The sequence below is a fragment of the Leptonotus elevatus genome, chromosome 10 (genome assembly GCF_054856555.1).
Source record: "Leptonotus elevatus isolate MCC_2025b chromosome 10, RoL_Lele_1.0, whole genome shotgun sequence".
Classification (NCBI taxonomy): Eukaryota; Metazoa; Chordata; class Actinopteri; order Syngnathiformes; family Syngnathidae; genus Leptonotus; species Leptonotus elevatus.
Window position 1 is genome coordinate 13,362,548 of NC_141248.1, and position 18,628 is coordinate 13,381,175.

Genomic DNA, 18,628 nt, shown 5'->3' on the forward strand with positions numbered 1-18,628 from the left:
AAAAGAGACAGAGTGGCCTACATGTTTTTGCACACATGTAGATTTCAATCTATACAAGTTGCATTATAAATGGTTTCAGACAAAAAAATTATTTAAAAAAAATGTTTTTTAAACATCTACTGCAATGTAATTTTGAGGATTTTTTTTGTACAAAACTCAGGACTGTATAGTAAAAACAAATCACATTAGTGATAGTGATATTAAACTTGTTGGTCATTCCCCCAGAATATTATGATTTTCCATTTTTAAGAATCTGATGGTTTTCCAGGATTACTTTATAATTTTCTCTCAAAAAGCCTGCTATTTTGCTCATCAAAGTTGGATACACACCGCTTTAACACGGTTCCAGCCAGATTCTGTGAAAAGTGTAGTCGAGCACAAAAATGTTCTTTACAATAATATACTATATTTTTTGTGGCCCACTAATTGAAACACAGCATTCTGAATTAAGCAACAAAATCTGTTTTTTTCTATCTCAGAGGCCGGCCATTTTGACACTTGCTGTCGACTGAAAATGACATCATAGCTCAGGTTGTGATTTCATGGTGTGTCCAATCATGAAAGACAGTAAACAAAGGAGTGGTGTTAATTTCAGCAAGTAGTCAAGTTGTGCAAAGAGCCCATTGTATAACCAGGGTTGGGAGGGTTACTTTTAAAATGTAATCCATTACAGTTACAAGTTACCTGTTAAAAAAATGTAGTTAGTAATGTAATCGAAGTACCATAATATTAAAGTAATGTAACTGGATCACTTTTGGATTACTCCAATATTGAGTATGCCCATGAAGACAAAATAAAAATAAATATCACCACAATATATATTCTATACGATAGATAGATAGATAGATAGATAGATAGATAGATAGATAGATAGATAGATAGATAGATAGATAGATAGATAGATAGATAGATAGATAGATAGATAGATAGATAGATAGATAGATAGATAGATAGTCATCAAATGAGGATGACGCTGTGTGACATCAACTGCAAAATGAACATTTATCCCAGTCACAAGTTTAGCCGTGTATATGTTGTGTATGATGTTTAAATAGTGAATTGGTGCAAGGAAGATTTGTTTGGAAGGTGTAACTCACATTATGGTTGTAGGCTAGCGGGCTAGCTAGCAAGAAGCTACAGCGCATAGCATGCTGCTGGACTCTCAGCTCAAACTTTCGCTCCGAGTAAATTCCGGTGAATATCGGTCGTCATTTCCTCCTCCCGTCCGTGAAGCTCTCTCTCTCTCTCTCTCTCTCTCTCTCTCTCTCTCTCTCTCTCTCTCTCTCTCTCTCTCTCTCTCTCTCTCTCTCACTCTCTCTCTCTCATCGTAATCCCCATTTTTAATAAATGTACCTGTAACCTGATTACATGTTTTTTTTCCTGTAACTGTAATGGAATACAGTTTTTTTGCAATCTGATTACGTAACGGCGGTACATGTATTCCGTTAGTCCCCAAGCCTGTGTATAACTCACAGAGATTAATGAATACCTCAAAAATGATTTGATTATGTTACCTGAGGCAACAAAGTAACTCCAGTAATATTCTGTAGCAATAGTAAGGCGGCGCAGTTCCCAGCATGCTTTGCAGCGCTCCTGGTAAATAGTTGTAAAAAGTTATTGCACTTTATTTGCTTTGTTGCGAGTGTGTCTGAGATGTATTTTTTTTTTTTTTTTTTTCTTTTTAAGAGCTCAGTATTGTTCATTCGGAAATGTCATCATCATTGCTCTTTTTTTTTTTTTTTTTTTTTTTTTTTTTTTTAAATATATATATATATATATATACACATATATACATACATATATACATATATACATACATACATACATACCTTTTTTTTTTTTTTTTTTGTGTGTGTGGGTGAGTATGTGTGTGTGCGTGCGTGCGTGCGTGTGTTTGTTAGCTCACCAGAAAACCTATTAGAAAAAAAAATCTCATACCGTTCACCTAAATCGAACACCAGGAGACCCGAGGGGACCGAAGAAAACCAAGGAAGGTGAAATCCAGCACCGACCAGACACCCCCCACCAGAACTCCTCCCCAGCCCAAGAAACATCCAGACCCCAACAAATCCAAAAAACATAAAGTCAGGGAGGCCTCAAGAGACCAACGGAGAGACCGAGAAAAGGAAGGAAGGACAGACGAAGCCGCGTGAGATCCGAGACACCAGCCTCCACCGATTCAATAACCTGAGGAGGAAACAGATTGTGTCTGAGTTTCGGTAGATGCTGGTGTGGTGGATCTGGCATGCATGAAAATCTCCACCAAAGAGGGGAGCCGTCGACCCCCGCCGGAACAGAGCAAGCGCAACACCTCAGGGCCCCCCAGGCCGCGGCAGCGCCAAAGGACGACCCCCGGGCCCCACCAGGGCCACCGGCCGGAGAGCAAACCCAGGAGCAGGAGCGCCCCCCGCCCCAACACGGCCCGCGCCCCCGGCCCAACGCAGCAGGACGGGGCACTGCAGGCCCACCAGGCACCCCACCGGCCCCCAACCCCCGCCCCCCCACCACCCCCCGCCCCCCATCCACCCCCCGCCACCCACCCCAACCCAGCCCCAGCCGCCCCCATGCCCCCAATCCCCCAGACACCCCCCACCCCCAGCACCCCCCCACCCCGCAACCCCCACCACCGCCCCCCCAACAAAGCCGCCCCCCCCCCCGACCCCACCCCGACCAACCGGCAGCCCCCCAACCCCCGACCCCCAGCCCCCGGGGACCACCCGCACCCAGGCACCGGCGCCGAAGAGGGGCCGGACAGCGGAGCGGAGAGGGCAGCCGCGCCCACCCCACCCCCCGCCGTGTGGAAGGACGGAACACCGGGGGCAGAAGGGGGAGATGGGGGCACCGGAGGGCGGCCGACACCCCCGAACCCCAGGCCCAGCGGGGGAAGGCCCCGGTCGTCACCCCAGCGTTCTTTGTGAAAATTAACCCCTGTTACTGAGTCCGCCAGCTCGCGGACTGGCGAACTCTACCCCTAAACCGTGAATGTGACCCCACCCAGTGTATATACAAGTGTGTGTGTGTGGTGCATTAAAATTAGGAGCAGGTGAACCGGAGCCGATGGAAATGATATTCCCACGCTCCGATCCACCCGCCACCCAAGCATGTTGCTGAGTGTATGTGGTGCATTAAAAAAAATAGATAGGGCGGGGGGGGGGGGGTGGCGACACGGACAGGGGACCGCAGCACTGCTCTATACTGCGGCCCCCAACCGATGGCACCCCCACAAGCCCCCCCCCCCCACCCACAAGTTGTGTGGTGTATTAAAATTGGAGGGGAGTTGTAGGGTGAAGACGGTGTTTCCACCCTACCCCACCCCCCAAAGTGTGTTATGTGCCCTATATGTCTATAAAAGTGTATTGTGCAAACCTAGTGTAGTGAGTTAAGAGGTGTGACCAGCGGGGCCCCCCCCAACCGGGCGGGGGCAGGAGGCGCACCGGCCCACCAAGCCCCCACCCACCCCACCAGGACCCCGGCGGGCATATGGGACCCGTCCGGCGGGGCGATAGGGCTCGCCCCCCGGATACTGGGTCCCACCCGAGGTGTCAGGACGCCCACCGGAGCGGGGCGGGCACGACACCAAACCCCAGCCACCCCCGCCGGCCCCCATAGCACCGAGACCCGGGCCATGGATGGAGCCCCCGGCCCAGGGGAGGGGAAGGAAGGCGTACCGGGGAAGGGGAAGGGAGGAGGGAAGGGGACGACAAGAAGGGCAGGGGGCAGCGGCAGGGACGCAAGGAGAGGGGGAGAGGAGGAGGAAGGGCGACGAGGGAGAGGGGACAGGGAGGCGGAGGACGGGCGGGGAGAGGCGAGGAGGGAGAGGCAGCAAGGGGGAGGAAGGGGGAGGGGAGAGGGAACCACCGGGCACCCCGGCGGCCCACAGGCCCCGAACCGCGTCGCCGGGCCCAGAGCGACGGACCGCGCCGGAACGGCGCCGCCCCCGACACCAGGGAAAGCCCCGCAACGCAGCACCCCCCAAGAGACCCAGGGAACGGCCAAGACGCAGCCGCCACCCAGCAGCCAACAGAGGGGCAGACCCGCCCACTCCCCGCCAGGGGGGACAGCACCCACAGAATTAACCCACTGGCATGCCGTGAATCCGAATATCAACCCCTGGTGCCCATCGGAGGTGAATCCGCTCGATCCCGCTGGCAGCAGCCGGGTTCCTGACTATGGAAACACAACCATTAGTTACAAATTGCCTAATACAGAAACATCAATGCCAGTTATAACGCTGCTGTGGCTCTCGCTAACAGGCAGAATTAAAATCCAAGTTTAGGTTAAAAAATTCTATATACGTAGACCATGTTTCTTTAAATTTTGACATTTGGTTTTTATTTGAGGCAGATATTTTTTCCATTAAAATATGATTTATGAGGAGGTTAGACCATTGGTCGATATTCAAAGTGTCTGAGATGTATTTTGAAGATGATAGACATAGGAACAAGGAATAGCTCAGATGACCGACAGTACGGACATAGAAGCTTGAACGCTGGCTCAAGTGAGGAGTCAAGTGTGCGGAGTGACCGCTCAGGGAAATAAAGCCACAGAAGAAGCTCAAAAAAACATTTCTTTCCTAAAGGAGGAGTTCTAACGAAGAGTAAAGGTAAGACTATAAAATGTTAATTGGACCTGAAATTAGATCGATTTTTTTTAAATCACAAAAAAAGTGTGTAGTAAGTTTGAGTAATGCTTTCTGTGTAGTTTCTTCTTTCAAGGTTACCATTACTGAGATCTCGACATTTGATGCATATTTTCCTTGAACTTAATTATGATTAAAAATTAATCGCCTGTTGCCCCAAATTTTTAATAATCTTTTCTTTTTTTAAAGAAAAGAAAAGTTTATTAAAAATACAAAATTGTATTACTTTTTTTTAGTTAATAAAAAAAAAGAAGAAGAAATATTAAAAATCAGGGGCGTCAGATGATTAAATTGTTTTCGTAATTAATCGCATGACTTCACTAGTTAACTCACGATTAATCACAAATTTTACATCTGTTCTAAATGTACAATAATTTCTTTCTTTTTTAGATTTTCATACTCTTGTTAACAAAAGTGGAAAACATGTTAAACTAATATAAATAATTCAAATGATTTTTTTTACGTCTATAGCCGTCAATGGCAGTGAATGAGTTAACCATCATAAATTGTCATTTAATGCACTTGGCCTTTTTTAACGTAGCAATGATCACTTGATTCCGCACCTAATTTAATAGCCAAGGATCATTTAGTGCTTTGGAAAGCGTCTAATGTGATTTTGGTCTTGTAGCCTACGTGTTTATGAGAGGATACCTGAATGTGGTACGAACCCTGGTCACTGTGATTATTTGGTAAAACACTTAAAAGTGAAATATACATGATCATGAGGATAGATTAACCTCTACATCCGTTACTTTGAAACTAAGAGGACATGATTATGCAACTTTGCTCTCTTTCTGATGGTGACATGTCAGAATGCGGAAAAACCCTACCTCGATTACATCATGCCAAGGCCACTGTAGCAACATGCAAAACATGCATAAATTGAAACGTGACTGGAAGCTAAACAGAGAGCGAGTCGGTGCACGGAAAGCTCTCCGTCGACTTTTCAGACAACCAGCAGAAATATTTCACCTTTGGAGGTAAGAAAATGCTTGAAAATCACTTTCAGCGCTGATGTGGTTTTAGCTCTTATTGTAGTTTTGTACAGGTAATCTGTGTCATGGGTTGCTATCATGCAAATGTGTTCCTCTTTTGGTAGAGGGAGAATGATTTGTATACAAAATAACTGAAGAGGAAGAAATTAACTTCTCAAACTTAAGACTCAGTAGAGAATGTGCATGAAATGAACTACTGGACCACAAAAAAAAAATGCTATTAAGAATCTGCTATCTGTCAAATGTGTAACCAGTGATTCCTAACCAGCAATGTACCTCAAGATATCATCAGGTGTGCGGTTGTGCCACTGGAACTTAAATAATTTCACTTAATTGGTTCACATTTGTTCATCTATCTTTGCCAGTGACATGAAAAAAAAATTGTTACATTATGTTCTATGTTGCCCCACTAGTCTAAACATGGTATTCTGATTAATATTGTGTTTGTGGAACATGAATTAACCAGCAAAATCCGCCATTAATACCCATCTCAGGGGGTGGCCATTTTGTCACTTGCTGTCGACTGAAAATGACATCATAGTCGCTCAGAGCTCAGGTAACGACCAATAAGGGCTCAGCTTGCCAGTGTCACATGACCAAACTCAGAAAATAGGTGAGCCATGATTAGTCGTTACCTGAATTCTGAGCGACTGTGATGTCATTTTCAGGAATTTCAGTCGACAGCAAGTGACAAAATGGCCGCCCCCCCGAGTTGGATTAAAAACGGGTGGATTTTGCTGCTTAATTCATATTCCACAAACACAATATTAATTCGTGCCACATTTGGACTACTTTATTGGGTTGACTCGACTCTAGTGAGAATTTCACTTTCCATGACATTACAAAAACTGATAGCGAACAATCATTTGACAGAATGTTGCTGAACGTCACCAACCAAACAGAAGACGCCTTCTCCTGCTACAGCGCTTCAGTAGAAGGCTACCGCTACTTCGCTGTGCTGTGGGGATGCGCCGTCACCTTCACTGGCACGGTGGGGAACCTGATGACCGTTTTAGCCTTTGCCTTGGACTCCCAACTGAGGACCCGCTTCAATGTGCTCATCGTCAACCTGGCTCTGGCTGACCTCCTCTACTGCACCATCCTGCAGCCAATCTCCGTTGACTCCTATCTGCACCTCAGATGGCGCAGCGGCGAGGTCTTGTGCAGCGCTTTCGGCCTGCTTCTCTTCCTGTCCAACTCGGTCTCCATTATCACCCTCTGCCTGGTGGCGATTAGTCGATACCTCCTGGTTGCAAAAAGGGCCCTGTTTGAACGGCTTTCTTCCAACTGGGGGCTGGTTTCCCTCCTGCTGGCGTCATGGGCGCTCGGCCTGGTCAGCTTCCTTCCGCTCTGGTCGGTTTTTGTGTTTGTGCCCCAGGTGTGCACGTGCAGCTTCCATCGGACCGAGGGTCGCCCCTACACCACCATCCTGCTCTTTTTCTACTTCTTCGTGGGACTGGGCTGCGTCGGCACCTTCTACTTTCTCATTTACCGCCGCGTGCGGGTTGCGTCGAAGGCCCTGCTGCGCTACAGGCTCAGCCGGCGGTCTTCCAGGAAGAAGCCGGCACCTTCAGCACCAGCCACCGATGACAGTGGCTTGGAGAGCGGGATGGCGACTGTAAGCAGTGAGCTTAGCGTGCAGAGTAGGGAGGACGTCAACGGTGACACAGCATCCCCCGAAACACAGGACGAGCCAACCAATCAATTGGGAGAAAGCAAGCCCAAATCTGATATCGCACCTGCGCCCGCCACTGCGGAATCTCACCCAGCAGCCTCAGGGGAAGATGCAGAGTTCAAGCGTGTGACGCGCATGTGTTTTGCAGTTTTCTTGTGTTTTGTATGTTGCTTTGTCCCCTTCCTGATACTCAACATTGTGGATAAGGAAGGCCGAGCCCCGCAGGTACTGCACATGTTCTGTGCGAACCTCACCTGGCTCAACAGCTGCATCAACCCGGTGCTCTACGCTGTCATGAACAGACAATTCCGGAAGGGATATCAATCGCTGCTCACAAGGGCAGTGAGGCCATTTACTTGCATCTGGATTAAGAGGGCCTAAAATCCCTCAATGTAAAAATTTACCGTCATTTGAATGTGAGCACTTGCAGAGACTTATAGAAGTATATTGAGATCGGTTTATGTTAAATTATTGTTGATAGCACTGGTCAACAGCAAAAAAGAGCCAGCTTTATGTGTCCCTAAATGTATTTTTGACTTTTAATTTTTTTTTAAATGTATATATATATATATATATTTGTATATATATAAATTGGTAAAAATTTGGTGACAAGTGTAATTAATGAGAAATAAAAATATTATATTTTGCATGATCAGTGTTAATCATGATTAACAAAACATTTCAGAAAAATTCCAGGACTTGTGTCACAGGGACTTGTAGATTGTTTGCATTTAGAATCTCTCTTGTAAAAGATAAGATTTCAAATTGTGACACAAGTTGAGAACTTTTCTGACAAACCTCACATAATTAAAAGGTCATTTAAGCCAATTCAGAAGTTACTTCCCATCCGTCCCTTCTCATTAATCATTACCCAAGAGTTCTTAGTTTCAAAAAGGTTGATGTTCCCTTTTGTAAAGAAATTTAACAGAATAATCATCCTATACTCCATGTTTTTTTATTTATTGGTCAAGCCAGATTCAAGTTGACTGTGAGATGATTGCTTTGAATGCATATTACCTTTTTCAGGATGTAACAAATTCTTACTTTGTAATTGACATTTCATTGCTGCATCATGTGTCATGTTATGGATGAATCACCGCCATGTTGCAGAGTCATCAGGAATTTCCCATTTGGTGTAAGATGTACATTTTGTACTGTAAAATGAGGAACTTGTGCTTCACTTTGAAACTATCAAGATGAGTTGAACTGTAGTTCCTTCTCATGAGTGACAATGATGTACCAGGGCAAGTTGTTTATGACGATAACGGCAATGAAAGTTGAGGTGAATATTTCACCCTAAATTTAAGATGTAGTTCAAGTTGCCTACTCTCTAACAATTGGTGCTGACACATTGTATTTGTATATTGAATTAAATGTTGTATTTGTTTTTCCATAATGTCGTATTATGTGTGTTCGGTGTATTACTTGAACAGAGACGCCATTTCCAAATGTTTCATTTATTTCTTGGAATCTCAGATTTTTCAAACATTAATGGGTTCTCCCATTAACACTAAATAGTGACGGTAGAGGAAAACGGAAGGCGAAGTGATGTTTAAACACCTTGGCAGGATGTCTGAACTTTTTATAGACTGGTAGGTACCAAGGGTTCATCTATAAAGATTTCAGAGTCAAAAAAGTGATTAGCGATGCTGGGATACATCAGATCCTCTCCTGGGGTTGCACCAGAGTCACACAGCATGGGGTCCAGATCATAATTATCCAGATGACACTCCAGAGAATCCCCAGTTTGCCCTGAAAGCGAGAAATGAAGAGAAATAAACAGAAGAAAGGCAAAGATATGCTGATGCTGCCGGGAAAAGTGTTAACCTATATGAAATGTCATGACTAAAAGAAAAAGTAACCGCATAACACATGAATTCCTTATGATACTGCTTTACTACACATGACCACAAGTTGTTTCAATTGTGGTCACAAAACGTATTTGAATAAATACATTAAGCAATGGTTTGAAGCATCAATGGAAGTACAGAAATCTGTGTAACCGACTGTAAATTAACATCTAGTTTGAAAATCAATGACTCGTTTAAAGCTCTGGTTTAGATTGAAATTGGCCAAATGTCCGGATTTCAGTCTCTAAAAACGAATGCCTGTTGTCCTTCATGAAAACAGCCTGAATGTTGAGTTTAATCAAAATAAGACAAATGCTTTTACATTGGAAAACAATGTGCAACATGTTTCCCTATTTTCTGACATAGATTTTTGGGAAGAAAAAAAGTAATCTATTGTGAAAACAATTGCTATTTTTCATATGAAAAACATATAACAGTTTGGGGGGTCTGCTGAGTTTGATTTTTTTTTTAGTAAAATTGGCATGCTGATTTTGAAATTGCAGTCAAATAAACAAATTGAATTATAAACAGTAATACAGTAAACTTTGATGCAAAACCATTTTTATATTATAAAATATATATCATTGTAAAATATATAGTACATATTTTTTAAAGCACATCAAAAGTACGCCAATTCTCTGTAACCTCCCAAACCCAGGCTGGTCTCTCAGTCAAGATGGATCACTTCAACATACTTCTTTGACACCAACTGCATTTTACACAGAGCTATAGCGGCATCTTGTGGCATTTCCGAAAGCGCACAAACTCCACAAATAAGTGAATCTTTCAGTATATAGTTCCAGGAAGAAAAAAAAATCTGGAATCTGAAGTGAATTTGTGAACAGTAAACTGCAGATACGCAGGGGATTACTGCAGTTATGACTGCAAAGCGTGCGATCACTCACCAACAGCCGATCCATATTGGTCACTCGTTGGCTGCGGGACTTCATCCTCTGTCACGTCTGAAGCGGTGGGTGACACAACTTCCAGTGTGTCCCTACATGTCATTGTGTCAATACATATTGATGGTAAATTACTATTCAGTTATTATAAGGAAGTGCTGCCACCATGAGTGAAAATTATTTTATTGTCTTTATAGATTCTTTCTTTTCCCCAATATGCTCTGTATATGGGACAACGTTTGAAGTGAGAAACGAGTCTCTTCCCATCTAATCTTAACCTTAACACAGTGCCAGAGCACAGAAGCTACTTTCCCCAAATCCGTTTGTATCTGTGGCGACTCTGTGTCAGTCACCATCTTTAAGTATGTGACTGTAATTGCATGAGGAAGAACTTAATATAAATACTGTAAATGTATGTGGTGCAATGCTGCCCCCTGTTGGTTCAGCCTGTAAATTCAGCACACACAAAAAAGTAAGTAGGATTAAACTTACCCTTTCAACGCAAACACTAGCCTGGTTTTGATGTACTTGAGGTAAGGAGAGTCATCTAAAAAAAAAAAATAGGTTAGAAGGTTAGAGACTATTGTAAAGTCTGACTACAAATCATCGTTACAACAAAATGTACTGTTAAAACCGTTTTTCTTACTTCCACTCTTATCAGCATAGTATTTTCCAAAAGCCTCATCTTTGGGAATGTTGGGATATAAATAAAGCAAAGGATTTTGTGGAACTTCTTTTAAGATGAGGAAATGCCTGATGATTTCATGGAAGGGAATCTGGGAGAGGTCCGTTTTGGTGAACGGCTGGACTGTCCTCACTACCGGCTCACCTATAGATGGCGAATGGGCAAACGTTAGTCTGCCATAGCAACAGTATAAACCATGCTTTTCAAATGAACCATGCTCACCAGTTGCATCATTTTCCACCCAGGAGAAGGTGATCCCTCCAATGACACTTTCGCTAAAACGTATCAGGAAGGTGCCCTTCTGTTTTTTCTTCAGGAGGGTCTTCTCTTTGCATTTGGTCACAAAGCCCATGATGAGCCTGCGATACACATGAGGGGAAACTAATTGGAAAAAATATATATGAAAGGCTCAAATTTGAATCAAGCCCTGCGTGTTTAAATACGTACTCATCCCTCCACAAATTTTCAAGATACGTTTTCACCATCACCACAATGCTGTCAAACCACATCCAGAATGTGTCAGGACTGTTTTCCTATAACAGGACAGACCAGAGAATGCAACACATTGATTCCGGTGCAACGGCTGTCAGAAAAGGAGATTGGTTGTCAATTAACTAATATGCCAGGGAATAGAAATGAGAAAATAGAAGAATAGAAAATTACTATTAATTTCATGCAAATTTAAGGGGAAATGCTATATTAGGATATATCTTTATAATGATGTCATTAGGGGGGTGGGGGGGAGGTGGGGGTTAATGGCATCGCTACTTGGTATCAGTATCAAAGGCCAAACTAGAGTTGAGTACATATACTGGTATCAGTCTGAAAAAAGCGACATCTAACATCCCTAATTTATAGTCTTATTTACATGGAACTTGCAGAAGTCATGACACCAACAAATACGGAGTTAAAATTCTTACCTTTGAAAATTTGGACCAAGTCACACTACAGATGTCATAGCTTTGTTGCTTTCCTGGATGGACCAAAAATAATAATAATCAAGTGCAAGAAATCTTTTTTTATCTATCAATATTATATATATTATAAGTCAATATGTCTGTCCACAGACTTATAAGCTATGTGATCTTAAAAATAGGTATAAAATGAACATGAACGTGAAATGTTCCTAACGTGAAATGTTCCTAACCTTGTCTGATTTTCATCTCTAACAGTAGAAACAAATTAAAGCTATGCAAAACCTTGGGAGGGAATCACATGTCATATCGCAAGATGGTAACTCTTCAACTTACCAAAAAGTCTGTATGCGATCATTTCCAGCTGAGCATCATTCAATTCACGTTTGGTGGCTGAGAGAAACTGCCAACTAAGCATTTCTCCAAACTGTGGCCAAGTGGCTACTGGAGATTCAGCGAAGAACATCACATCCTGTGGGATTTTTTTTTTTTTAAAGATAATTTTTGTGGTAGCTTGGAACAGTTTAGAATATGCTTGTTTGGCATGTCTCACTTTAATGTCCTGGCTGAGCATGTTGAACCACAGCACAGTTGCCCAAGCACTCTGCTGTTGGCTGGAGTTGGAGATAACAACCACTGGTAGTGAGGTGGCCTAAGGTAGGGTGCGAGGAATTCACTTACAACTTCAACATGCGGAACCCATTCCCTCATTACATCGTTTTAGGTGAATATTTGTTCTATATGGAATAAAGACACTTTACCTGCAACTCAACCGACAGTCCTTTCAGCTCAAATAAAGTGTTGAAGTAGATGATGTGCAGCTCCTCTGTCACACTCAGAGAAATCTGTCATCGACATACAACACGCCGCGCACGGTTAGAAACTCGTATATAAATGATAGCTATGCGTGTTCCCCATGTTAAGCCGGTCAACTCACATCATAGGCTCCTTTGCCACCACCTCCTGACTTCTGCTCCTTCAAAATCTACAAAGAAACAAATGCATTGTGCAGTGGTTGGACAATTGACAATGACTTCTTATGTTATAATACAAAAAAAAAAAAACAGCATTTGATTGTTTTCCCCATAGTCACTCAAGAAATTGTAGCCAAATCCCTCATTTAGAATCAAGGTCACTCACGAGATGCCTGAAGTCTGCCACCATGCCGCCACTCTGACTCTCTGACATGTTCAAGGCTTTGCTTGTCGTGCCGAGGACATTGAAATGACGATATCTGCAAGCATGACAGCATAACAATATAAACGCGCTAAAAACAATTCCCAATGTAATACCACGTCATTTTGAGGCAAAGAATGAAAGAAAAATGTTTACCCTTTCATCTGCGGGGCCTCCCTGATTAAAAAGAAAAAAAGATAGAGGAGAGAAAAAAAAGCATTAAACGCACAAGAGCAACGAAACATCAATAGAAGTCCGCGCTGAGAAACAAACTATTTTACCGGTCCATGGATATGCTGACTTTCATGGAATGATTCAGCTCAGGAAACTTGACGAGCAGTCTGGAAGATTTTAGAAATTTTACAGTGTTGATAAACACGCAAGACTGCAAACATTTAGTTAAGGTTTTTTGCCACTAGAAAATTCTCTTTTGAGTATAACACATTATAACTGTGAAGTAAATGTGCTGCTTATGTTTATGTAATTTTGTAATCTTCCCTATGGAGCAGTTCATTAAACACAAAAAAGTTGGGCTCGACTTGCAAATAAGGTCCATAAAGGTCCTTATTAGGGGTGTGCCAAAAAATCGATTCTCATAAGAAGCGTGATTCTCATTTAGTACGATTCAGAATCGATTTTTAAATGTCCCTAAATCGATTTTATTTAAATTATTTTATACTGTCTTCCCTTTGTTTGTGTGTGCCTTTATTGGGAGCGCTGTTCATGTTGTATCCGGTTTGGCCACTGAGGGGCAGTGTGGTTCTATGCGGTCTAATACACTGTTAAGTTGTAGCCACATTAGAGAGCAGAAGGAAAAAGTCATGATTAAGTTATTCCAATAGAAGTTGTTTTTTTGCAGTGTGGAGCCGTTCTTTTGAGCGAGTCAGACTGAAGTAGATAATTACAATTCCTTGCACATCTATAGATTAAAGCAAAAATCATTGTCAATCAAATCATTTTGAATCAAAAATCGTTCTCAATCGAAAATCAATTCTGAATCGAATCGCAGACCCAAAAATCGGAATGGAATCAAATCGTGAGACATTCAGATTCCCACCCCTAGTCCTTATACATGCACACGCAGTTTTAAATAACTTAGCATTTACTTGAATTGGAAACTGACCTGGTCCGAACACAGAACTGTACACTCGTGTGGCAAACCAGAGGCAGCACTCACCTGGTTTTAACAAAGAACTGCACACCTGTGCGGAGAACCAGCGGACCTTTCCCCTGAGGCATGGATGGCTGAGTCTCAACCACAAAGGAGCTTAAAGAAATAACAACAATAACAATAATATGAGCATTTTAAAAGGTGAAGTCAACTCCAAATAAATCTTTACAATATGTTCTTTGTAGCCCCACTAGTCTAAACATGGGCATTCTGATTAATGTTGTGTTTGTGCAATATGAATAAAGAAGCAAAACCTGTTTATATCCATCTCGAGGGTGGCCATTTTGTCGCTTGCTGTTGACAGCAGTAACATGTTGTATGCCCCACCCACTCGTCTAAATACAGCATTCTGACTAGTATTTCTTTTGTTGAATATGAATTAAGCAGCAACATTTTACCAATCTCAGGGTGCGGCCATTTTGTCACTTGCTGTCACCTGAAAAATCACATCACAGTTGCTCAGGGCTCACTCAAGTAACGACCAATCACGGCTCAGCTTATGAACGTCACTTAGCCAATCTCAGAAAACAGGTGAACCGTGATTGGTCGTTATCTAAGACCAAAATGTGATGTAATTTTCAATTGACAGCAAGTGACAAAATGGCCGCCACCTGAGATGGATAAAAACGGGTGGATTAGTAGGTTCGCATGCAACATATATTGTACATAAAATATTGGGGTTGACCTTTTAAGCAAATCTCCCAGGAGTTTTTCAGTCCTCCTTTGCAGAAAAGGTTTCTGGGCCTTCACGGGGTCATTGTCATAGGAGATCTTTCCAGCCAGCTCCTCCAGCTTACTGAGGAATTCACGCACTTGGAAAAGAAATTCTGCAACACCGGTAAACCTACAAGGGAAAGAGAATGAAACAATCAAATGTGCTCTGTGAGTTTGAATCTATCGGGTTCATTTTTAGCTTGAGCACTTCCTCAACTGAGAGGACCATTAATATGAAGTGAACATGTGACACCTTTGCGGGAATATTTAATATTGCATCCATGCCAATGTAAAGTCTGGTCACAAGATTAAAATAAGCGACATTTTCAGATTTAAATTGACATCTTTTGAATAAATCTGATGTGCATCCGCACCATGCAACGTACCATTTTTCAAGCTGATCCAGACAAACTCCGCATGCCGCTCCGATGCAGCTTTTTTGCTGCCTCTTCTGCCATTGCACCATTTGTTTGTTCACCAATAAATCTATCAGGTCCTCAGCTCTGTCCAGTAGCCTATTAAGGCCAATCAGCGTGTTCTAGATCCAAAATGCAAACATGAGAGAGGAAATAATACGACCAGGAGACACTGATATGGTTTCACGGATCCATCGTCTCAAACCTTTCTGCAATTGTTGAGTTTGTTTATTAGTGACTGAAATGTTGCTTCTTGTGTGTTTGCAGGGTTGTCTGTTGCCGTAGCTGAGGCTTTTCCACGGTGGGATTGCACAGTTTCCGCATAAGACGAACAAAAAACACAAGAACATAATAAAAAACTTTCAGATATATGGTAATAGAGAATCGCTCTTTGCTTACCTTCCATCAAGAATGTTTGGTATTTAAAATCAAACTCATCTTGCTGCTCCTCCAGACACATCATTGTACGTTCCATACACTGTAACCCCCACGCATAAAATAACAAACTAAAAGACACGTCAAATATTTCCTCCACTTATTCACAACGCTAAATCAACGATATCTGCACCTGCACTTCATTTTTAAGGCTGGTCATTCTCTGGTCAAGGTCGCTCTGATTGCTGGTCTCAAAGCCTCCTTGTTCTACTTGCAAAACCCGCACCTGATAAGACACAAAGCGGGAGAAGGAGGAAGAGGAGAGGATTTATGTAAAGTCCACCTAATAGTGGTAGAAGAAAAAGGAGAACAACTTAAGAAAATACTCATACATCGGCTGTATTCAAGTAGAATGGAGTCAAATGTAGCAAAGGTTGTTTTGATTTGGTGTTCAACCAAAACGCGGAGGTCAAAACACCGTCATGTGAGAAGGAACTAAATCAAGGCTTCGGCTCAGTGTTTCTCAAAAGGACTAAAAATATGCAAGCCTCTCAGAGTAGCAAATCAAAAATGTGTGGAACATACTGCTCGATCTTTAATTTCATTGGGGAATTATGTCAAACCCGCCACATTATTAATTAAATATATATTTATTTATTTTGATTACAAACCCGAGGTAGGAGTAAACATCTATACAATGTAACGAATTTTCGTTTTTTTCCTTGAAACCATGCATAATGCCCCCCTCGATTAGGCATGTTTTTTTTCTTCAACAATTTGTAATGCTCGAGAAATTACGGTATAATGCACCTTATGGCCAGTGACTAATAGAAGAATTGAAACTTCCTGATGAGCTGGAAAGCTAAACTCAACTACTGAATGCCAAAATAAAAGAGAGAGAGAGAGAGGGGGAAAAAAAGGAACAGGTTGCTCATTCACTGAGTGAAATCAAGATGAAAACATCAATGAATAATTAATTTAATTAATTAATAATTCTTAAAATAGAAACGCTAACATAGTTTTAGAGGTAAAGTAATAATTTCATAATTTACTTAAAGACAGTAATTTAACATTACTACAAAAAAAATAATACCAATTCCACCCCACCGTCTTCTTCTGGCTGATTAGTAGCTGCTAGCACTCTGTGGAGGCAGCTGTTATCTTATTGATGAAACCCCCAAAATAACTTTGTATACATGTCAAAACTGTAGGTAAAATGGGAGAAAATGAGATAAAGATGTTTTGGATTACCTTCTTATTTTCTTATTTTATTGGCAGACTTGTTATCTTGTGAATAAACACAATGCTACTAGATTCCTTTTGTACGAATATGTGTGAGTGGGGCGCTCTAGACAGTAAAATCTTGCCACATTGGGCATGGCCAGCTCTGCTATGTTACCTTTTGTTTTCCTCAGAATGTGTTCACCAGACTAGGCCCGGTAGCCATAATTTTTGCCACAAAAATACACTTGCTCCAACCTGCTCAGCCAGTTCTGCAGTCTGCAAGATCTCTTTTTCTTTTTCCAGAAACCAATAGACTGTGTTTGCCAAGGCACAAGGGTTCCCCTGGTATCTCTGTGAAAAATTGCACATATCAGAAACAATGTAAAGAAATTATCATTTTCAGTCTGGACACAAAAACAGAACATCATATCATTAGGTCATAGTGGAAATGTGTTGTTCTAAGATATTATTGTCAATACTGCATTTTCGTAACATAATTCATTTTGGCATAATTTTCCAAACATTCAGTCCAGACCTGAAAGTTTTGCTTATAGCGTCGAATGTTGTGCTGCCTTAAGAAGGAATCCTCTTGTACAAAACGACTGTACTGGATATCTAGATTCTCTAACAGGACCTGGAACAACACCACGGCCAAGTCGTGGTCGTTCGCTGCTCGCTGCCTAGATAGGAGCACACATAATAACAAAACAATGTATAATAAGCAGGGTGAATTCAATGTTTACTGGTGTCTAAAGAGACCAAGTAAATGCATCATTTGTATTTTCACTCATGGATGCAGCTTCGTCAACAAGATCACCTAAGGGGGAAGGTTTGCATCATCTAGTAGGCCCTATGCGGGATTGGTGTGATCATTGCATGTGTTTTTTTTTAGAAAGGCACACACATTTTCTCCTGTGAGCCTGCCTTCCCTTGGCTTACTGTATTTAATATTAGTATACCATGTGTTTTGTTTGAAGTAATCCAAGCTTACCACTGCTGTGATTCTATCCATGCAGACAGGTAATGGCGGACATCCATGGGGAGAGCATCCCTGTCATACAGGTCGTATATCTGTTGAGTGAATGCAGAAGGCAGCTTCATCAGCCTCTCCCACTGAGACATCCTGCGGGCAGGAGAAAAGAGATAAGGGTTGATAATTAAGGCACCCTTAGAAATTACTGTAGTATTTTCAATTTGTGGTCAGGTCTAAAAACTCACATAACGTCCAAAAATATTAGTACGATAGTGGTGAATCATGCGTTTAGTACTTGGGTTTTCAGTGGAGATGTACCCAACGTAATGCACTCTACGCACTATTTCTTCAAAACGCAATGAAACAGCAGGAAACTTTGCCATCTGGGGCAGTTCACAACCAAGATTTATCTAATAACATATCAACACTGTTGATTCGTAAACATAGCCTATTAATGTGTGCAGCACGCTACAGACTTGTTTTGTTAGTTATTATATAGTTATATTGGATAGCTCTGACCTACCTACCAGAAACCGAAAAATACTGACCTTTTTGTTGATTAAACTGATAAATGACAACAATGATGATTACCTGAAACCCTCAAAAGTCTGAGGCAGAAGCTAAACGGTGAAAGCGCAAACTTGGTCGCCTAAACAAAACAAGTCCATACCTTGCTTCATGAGATGATGGCAACAGGTTATCGCGACAATGGTGTATTTAATATTCAATTTTTCGCCGTAATAAGCAGCCTGAACGCGACCAATGGTTTGCATTAAGTGAGAACATAACGTAGGCGTGTCAATGTTATGAACAGTATTTCCTTGGGTCTCGTTTTCGTCGAATTGGTTCCTCCCACACCTCTGAAACGCGAAGAAGCCATTTTGGTTCAAAAATATTAAACTAAAGCGCCAGTAGGAGC

At 42.1% G+C, this 18,628-nt stretch overlaps 2 protein-coding genes across 3 annotated transcripts; one reads left to right on the plus strand and one right to left on the minus strand.

Annotated features, from left to right (window-relative positions):
• The first annotated feature begins 5,511 nt into the window (after positions 1-5,511).
• gpr84 (G protein-coupled receptor 84) lies at positions 5,512-8,610 on the plus strand. The gene is made up of 2 exons (XM_086086269.1): positions 5,512-5,619; positions 6,508-8,610. Exons 1-2 carry the CDS (start codon positions 5,513-5,515, stop codon positions 7,688-7,690), a joined length of 1,290 nt encoding a protein of 429 aa, XP_085942395.1. The 5' UTR covers position 5,512; the 3' UTR covers positions 7,691-8,610.
• Positions 8,611-8,750: 140 nt separating this feature from the next.
• On the minus strand, positions 8,751-18,543 carry stat2 (signal transducer and activator of transcription 2). Of its 2 annotated transcripts, XM_086086268.1 has the most exons (24): positions 18,380-18,543; positions 17,728-17,859; positions 17,272-17,416; positions 16,992-17,087; positions 15,706-15,798; positions 15,537-15,615; positions 15,343-15,428; positions 15,108-15,259; positions 14,693-14,851; positions 14,014-14,103; positions 13,118-13,177; positions 12,993-13,013; positions 12,801-12,894; positions 12,598-12,645; positions 12,422-12,505; positions 12,214-12,312; positions 11,997-12,132; positions 11,667-11,719; positions 11,194-11,279; positions 10,969-11,105; positions 10,708-10,890; positions 10,554-10,608; positions 10,065-10,156; positions 8,751-9,061 (listed from the first exon to the last, which is right to left on the minus strand). In XM_086086268.1, the coding sequence occupies exons 2-24, from the start codon at positions 17,856-17,858 to the stop codon at positions 8,892-8,894; spliced, it is 2,349 nt and encodes a 782-aa protein (XP_085942394.1). In that variant the 5' UTR covers position 17,859; positions 18,380-18,543; the 3' UTR covers positions 8,751-8,891. The 2 variants fall into 2 exon arrangements, with proteins under 2 accessions (XP_085942394.1, XP_085942393.1); XM_086086267.1 differs by having other exon boundaries at positions 15,343-15,615.
• Positions 18,544-18,628: the final 85 nt, after the last annotated feature.

What these genes read in the sequence shown, in the direction of transcription:
- stat2 (XM_086086267.1), bottom strand. Translation starts at nt 17,858, where the DNA reads ATGTCTCAGTGGGAGAGGCTGATGAAGCTGCCTTCTGCATTCACTCAA. An exon ending in GTCAGCATATCCATGGACCG is followed by an intron (nt 13,014 to 13,117) that starts GTAAAATAGTTT and finishes CTTTTTAATCAG; the next exon opens with GGAGGCCCCGCAGATGAAAG. An exon ending in GATCGCATACAGACTTTTTG is followed by an intron (nt 11,720 to 11,996) that starts GTAAGTTGAAGA and finishes TGGTCCATCCAG; the next exon opens with GAAAGCAACAAAGCTATGAC.
- gpr84 (XM_086086269.1), top strand. Translation starts at nt 5,513, where the DNA reads ATGCATAAATTGAAACGTGACTGGAAGCTAAACAGAGAGCGAGTCGGT. An exon ending in GAAATATTTCACCTTTGGAG is followed by an intron (nt 5,620 to 6,507) that starts GTAAGAAAATGC and finishes ATCATTTGACAG; the next exon opens with AATGTTGCTGAACGTCACCA.